The sequence below is a fragment of the Macrotis lagotis genome, chromosome 8 (assembly GCF_037893015.1).
Source record: "Macrotis lagotis isolate mMagLag1 chromosome 8, bilby.v1.9.chrom.fasta, whole genome shotgun sequence".
Taxonomy (NCBI): domain Eukaryota; kingdom Metazoa; phylum Chordata; class Mammalia; order Peramelemorphia; family Peramelidae; genus Macrotis; species Macrotis lagotis.
The window spans coordinates 25,373,214-25,379,758 of record NC_133665.1 but is presented as its reverse complement, the minus strand read 5'-3'; the positions used below and the strand labels follow the sequence as shown (position 1 = coordinate 25,379,758).

General features: G+C 39.1%; 1 protein-coding gene across 1 annotated transcript; it reads left to right on the top strand.

The window, feature by feature from the left end:
• The first annotated feature begins 239 nt into the window (after window positions 1–239).
• TMEM252 (transmembrane protein 252) lies at window positions 240–5,357 on the top strand. The gene is made up of 2 exons (XM_074196537.1): window positions 240–644; window positions 3,816–5,357. The coding sequence occupies exons 1-2, from the start codon at window positions 367–369 to the stop codon at window positions 4,096–4,098; spliced, it is 561 nt and encodes a 186-aa protein (XP_074052638.1). The 5' UTR covers window positions 240–366; the 3' UTR covers window positions 4,099–5,357.
• Window positions 5,358–6,545: the final 1,188 nt, after the last annotated feature.

The following is a 6,545-nucleotide window of genomic DNA, read 5'->3' as shown; positions in this document are numbered from 1 at the left end:
ACAATTCAGAGGAGCAAGTGTTCTTTCAACCACAGAACAGGGAAACTCCAGGCAAGTCACTGGAATCAGTTAAGCAGAAGGCCCAATTCAGAAAGGTAAAGGAGCTCCCTGGATGCCTCTCCTTCCTACATTAAGCTAAGTTGGTGTTTATAGGTTAATCCCCAAAGGATATTACTGATCCTTTCAATGGTTAATGAATAGCTATATGCCTGCTTCATTTAATTGTCCAAAGGCCAGTTAGTCCTAGGATGAATAAAGCCTTGAAATGTGCAGTTAGAAAGGACTTGTCTTGGAAGTCACCATCTCCCAGGGAACAGACAAGGAAGAGAGCAGCAAAAGTGTGAGCTGAGCTACAGAAGTGGGAGAATGCAGAGAAGGAGTCTCACAGTCCTTTGCTGCCTCACCCTCTTGACTGGATTCTTGATCATCTGTCTGGGGTCTTTCTTTATATCCATGGGCTCAGGCCCTAATTGCAGAGGGAAACTGATCCTGGCCTATTGTCTTTTACCTCTGGGGTTCCTGATTCTCTTGAGTGGCATTTTTTGGAGCACCTACCAGCAGGCAAGCCCAATCAAGGGCATCTTCCACAGGGTGCTCAGACATCACATGGGGCAAGGGGATTTGCAAATTCCCACTGTGGACAGGTATGTAACTGGAATGCCAGAGGTACATTTTGATGGTAGAAGACTGGGACAGAATGGCAACAAAGCTAGATAGTTGACTAAAAGTTACAGTCCAGAAAGAGAGACTGAACCTCATATTTCATCACTTCAGGGTGAGGAAACTCCCTCCACCAATGAAAATTGGTACCTTTTCTACAATTTAGTTTTATATATTTGAGTGAGGAAGCAAGGAGTCAGTTGGTTTGCCCAGAATCACACAATCATGACATGTCAAAGGCAAGACTTGATTCTGTATTTTCCTGATTCCAAAACCACGATGCCAAGTTAGATTTCAATTACAGTATTGAATAGGTTATTCCAGGGGAAAAAAGATTATATTATTTAGGGGATTCATGTTAGAGAGGGACCCTCATACAGGGAAAACTGTGACCTAACAAAAGTTTATCTCAGAAAGGTCTTTCCCCTATTCTTTTAATGCCCTTCCCTTTCATCATCCTTCTTCTTCTATTATTTCATCCTCCCAGAATACTTTAATGTGAATTAGTTGGTGTGAATTAGTTTTATGTCTTAAAATAACTGACCTTTCTATGTTTTTAAGGTTTACAAAGTATTTTTCATTTGTTAGTTCATTTGATCTTCAAGATAGATATTTCTAGGATTCTTATCTTCCTTTTATAGATGAGGAAACAGACTCAAGAGAGATTCATAAACTAAAAATTAGGAGGGACTTCCAAGGTCATCTAAGTCAAATCCTTCTTTTCATGAAGGAAAAAAAGATAAAACCTTGGACATTTAAATGACTTTCCCAAGGTCACACAAACATTATTGCAGTGAAAGTAGTTGTCAAATGCCAAATATAAAACCTGGTTTCTCCAAAGCTCACACCATTTCCACTAAACTATGTTGTCTCTAAAAGACTGAATTTCCATTGGTGACATTTCAGATACTTGATGTTTGGTACAGGAGACTGGAAGCAGATACTTTTGTGCTGGATACAATCTTCTGGGCATCCCCTCTCTTACCCAGATGACACCATGAAAAGAAATGCTGTCTGTACCCAAGCATGAGGCTAGCGTTGCCCCAGAAAAGGAGTCATGGGTCCTGCTCTCCATGGAAAAATATGTCCTAAGCATAGATATCATGGCAAGCACAAGCCAGCTCAGCTATTCAGGCAGTGCTCCAATGGGAGACCTGCCCTCCTTTCCACCAAGGATAAGAGAGGGGGAATGATCCTCATTGCTGAACATAGATGACCCAAAGCCCTGGGTAGAAATGTCCTCTCTATTTCTGAGTGACGACTAAGAAGGATGCTGTACAGTAGACACCTCCTTCAGCTAGTTGGCCTTGAGCCTGGTAACATTTGGAGTAGGGTTGTTGGTTACAAATAGCAGTTTCTGATCTGTTGTGGTTACAAGACCACAAACACTCATTGTAGGTGCTGTCATGGATAGGTCTATTAATACTAAGTTGAGCAAAACTCCCTTGTCACTGTTACATTCATGACAGAGAAGTCAAGATTTATCACTGAGAATTGGAGGTAGAGGAACTGGATCAAAAATAGCCCCAAAGGATGTTTCTTGTTCTTTCAAACTTATCACACTTTCTGCCACTCTATGCATTCTTCATTTTGTAGTGTAGTTATGTGTATATATGTCTCATGGTAAGTGACTCGACTGAGATAGGAATTGTCATGTTTTCTGCACCTCTTCTGAGGTCAACATGGGTCCTTAAATATAGTAGGTGTTTGATGAATAGCTTGTTAATGAATGAATGAATGAATGAAACAACATATCCCTTCCAGAAGGAAATGACCTTTTCTGACAATGAAATATGAGTTACAGCTGGTCTCCTTACCAGATATATACACTGCCATTTGCAATGTGTGTGTGTGATTCCCACAAGGGTGGGAAACTTTACTTGAAAAAGGTCTTAGGTAGCTTTTGTCTATAAGGTTTTGTTTTTGTTTTTGTTTTTAGTTTTTGCAAGGCAATGAGGTTGAGTGGCTTGCCCAAGGCCACACAGCTAAGTAATTATTAAGTGTCTGAGACTGGATTTGAACCCAGGTACTCCTGACTCCAGGGCCAGTGCTCTATCCACTGCGCCACCTAGCCGCCCCCTATAAGGTTTTGTGAAACCAAATAATTATGGTTATTACCAGAAGGTTGGTCATTGATTAATGAATTTTTCAGTCATAGCAGCCCATAAAATGGTTGGTTCTTAGTCCTGTATTGTTCCTTTCACTACTATTGAATCACACAGATCTTGGACCAGGAAAATGTTAATAATCTTAAAGTATGATTCTTGTCTAGTTAACACACTTGTGGCCTTGAGGAACTGACTCTTATAACCAGGGGAGGACATATGTATTAAAGTATGGAAAGACAAAAACAAGATAAGAAGACATATTGATTAAATTATATAATCATCAAAGTACTTCAAGTTAAGGACTTAGTGAAAAAATGAGAAGTACCTGGTACAGAGTATAGACAGTCAGTCTTGTTTCCTGCACTCAATATTTATTGATGGTGAAGGTCTGGACCAATTGGTTTGATGGGTTAGAGAAGGAATCAGCAAACTATACCCATGGGCTGAATTTGGTCCCTGGGTCATAGTGAACTAATAGAATTGGAGCAAAGTTATAATATCAGAGACTGATTAAAATGACATTTTAGTCCCAGATTTATTCTCTGAATGGTCTTGACAGGAAAGAATTGTTTCAGTTTGCTACATTGAAAAGGGTGCTAGATTTGGAATCAGAAGACCTGGGTTCCAGTCCTAACTGAGACACTTCCTACCTGTGTGACCTTAGGGAAGATACTTCACACTTCCATATATTTTGGTCTCCTTATCTATAATATGAAAAAGTTGAACTAGAGAACTTCTAAGTTTCTTTCCAGTTCCTGATCATTGACTCTATGAACTGGGAATATAATCTTGATAGGTATCTAAAGAGTATAAGACACTGATAGGAAGTGGGAGCCAGAAAGAGGGTGTGTGGTTGGATCAGTAGCATCATCTCAAACCACATCATATAGAAAAGGCAAAATATTTTTCTATATGTGGTGATGAAAAAGGATGTCTTTCAAAATGAATATTTTCTAGGCATGGTTAAGAGACATGGAGCTCAGTGAATCTGATATCAACTGATATTTTTGAAAGCATTTTTAGGTGCCTTTGTTCTTTCTTGAATAGGCCAGATTTTTATCCCCCATCTTATGAAGACAGTATCGATCCTGAAAAGCAGATCTCTCTGGAGAAGAAGGAGACTCCCAGCATCCCTCCACCCCTATATACCAAGAGCAGCCTAGAATTCATGGATGACACTGACAGTTATGGAGATATCCCACCATCCTATGAAGTTTCAATGAGAATCATGTTAATAGCAGAGGTGGCTGATCCAGTAGGAACAGGAGGAGGAGGAAGAGGAGAAGAAGAGGCAACAGGGGGACAAGGCCAAGAATACCTCAGGCTTTAAGAGCTCCCAGGCACTTGTGACACATATGTACCAAGAGTCAGCTGCTAATAATAAAATTGTCGAGACTTTGGAAAGAAAAAACATGTCAGTTATCCCAAGTTAGAGTTAATAGAGAAGATGTCACATGTGACAAAAGTGATGTTTGAAAGGACATGCCAGAGTATTCATACAACCCCATGGTGATTGCAGGGTGGATGCTATGGTGACCACATTAGCACTAAATGTCATTTGAGAGGCTTCCAGAGTATTGAAAATGAAGGGACTAACCTTTAGCCTGTAAAGGAGATGCTTGGTAAAGGAACAGTCCCAAGTATTGCTTGCTTCTTGTAACCAAGTCCACACAAAGCTATATAAATTACTCTTTTCTTACTCTTCTCAAGGAAAAAAAGTCAAATGAGCCAGTAAAAGCCACTACTGTGACACTACTTCCCTTACTATCTATATATCCATAAGAGGGAAAGAAGATAGGAAATGAATTATTGTTACTATTTTTCCCTTGGGTGGGGACTTTTCTCTGAATTTAATAGTTTACCATCTTACAGACAAACCCAATTCCACCAATGTCATGCCTGCAATAAGTCCCACTAGGTTAGTGTCATCCATAAAATTTTGGGACTTACTGTGGTCACAAGTCCTGTAAATATTTAAAGGTATCAAAGATGTGATTAGACATTCCTTCCCAGGAAATAACATAACTCCAGGAAAAAGGGAAATGAGTCTCTCTTGTTGCTGAGTTAGTAGACCCCATTAGAGATAGAAAGGGTTTTGGTTTGGTTTGGTTTTTGCTTTGGTTAATTCCCAGGGAAAACTACTTCAAGAGACATTGATAGTATTTCCTCCTTTTCTTCACTGATAACTTTCCTAGGGGTGGACAAATTGACCTTATTGCCTTTATAAGACATTCCTCTATCTGGCCCCAATCTTTTCAATCATATTATAGATTCTTCCCTTTCCTGTATGTTTTAGTCCACACACATTAGACTTGAGTTCCTCACACATGGCTCCCCATCTGCAGTTCCTATGCCTTTTTACTCTCTGTCCATGTCATCCCTGGGTAAACTCTCCCTCTTCCTTCTCAGCCCAACTACAACTGTTTCAAGAAACTCTTCTCCCTCTAACTGGGTGTCATCCTTACCTAAATTGCCTTGTATTTATTTTTTTATATGTATTCTGTATATATGGTTATGTGTACATGTTATATATTTGTATAAAATATAAATAAACTCCTTGAGAGCAAAAACTATACATTTCTTTGAATCTGCAGAGCTCAATCAATGCCTGGCAAATTGAGCAATGGTTTTCTAATTTCCTTCCCAGTCAATATGAGAAAATTTTTTTTTCATTTCTACTGATCACCCAAAGGTGGGACCATTAGGGTATCTGCTGATTTTTGTTCTTGAAGAAGACCAATGACATCGGTGGGGGGGGGGGGGATATTTTGACTTGCAAGGGAATTGGATTTAAATGAGGCTGTACACAGTCATCAGTTTCACTCTCTCCTCTAGTCATTGAAGTCCAGTGGTAAGGCATAGATCAAGATGACTGGTGATGATGCAGAGAGGTACCTTGGCTTTTTTTAAGCTGAGATCTTTCTTGGGTCTCAGTTTCTCTAAGTCAAAGTTCATTAAGTAATTAAAAGTTAGGTAAGAATTGAGGCAAAATATGACCTACTTTTCTTCATAAAAGAATCAGTCTTAAGGGGGAAGATCTTCACAATTTGATTACTTTTTCCACGTCCAAGGAACCTCAGTAGAAAATTCTCTCTAAGAAATGCAGAGTGAATAGCACATACTTGAGTATTTTGAGTGTTATGGTGGAAGTAGGGAAGGGTATGGGAGAGGGTGAGTCACTCTATATAATGCAATGGGAGGCATTATGTCCAAGGCAACTTGAGAAAAAGGAAACCTGAACCCAAGGTTTTCTTTCTCTTAATAAGGAAATGTTATAACAGGCTATCCCAAAAATCTCAGTGCATTTAAAACTTTAAAAAAAAATTAAGTCTGCGCTAAGACTTTTGGGACAGGCTGTATATTCACAAAATACTATAACCAGTATAAATAAATAGCCTCTATGACAATATTAAAAACAATGAGAACATAAATGGGCAGATATGAAAAATGGTTGTAGTCACTGGTTTCATTGCTAACTAGCTGCATGACATTAAGAAGGTCTTTTAACCATTCTAGGCATCCATTTTTTAATGGATTTGTGAAATTGTTTATAAAGATGATGGTCTTTAAATCCTTTCCATCTCTAAGCTTTTATGATTATAACTGAAGGTGGGAGGGAAGAACAGGATTGTTATTGAGGAAGTCTACCAAAGATAAAACTCTATACAAGACTGTTCTCTCCTCCCTTTGGAAAATGAGGTCCAAAAGGAAGAGGAACTCCATTTCCAGGCATGTTTTCCTCCCTTCAAAGATCCGAAGCATGAACAAATGCTGGGC

Bases quoted from the DNA above. Each gene is read 5' to 3' on its own strand.
- TMEM252 (XM_074196537.1), top strand. From the start codon at position 367: ATGCAGAGAAGGAGTCTCACAGTCCTTTGCTGCCTCACCCTCTTGACT. The intron at 645-3,815 runs GTATGTAACTGG...TTTCTTGAATAG, and splicing joins CAAATTCCCACTGTGGACAG to GCCAGATTTTTATCCCCCAT.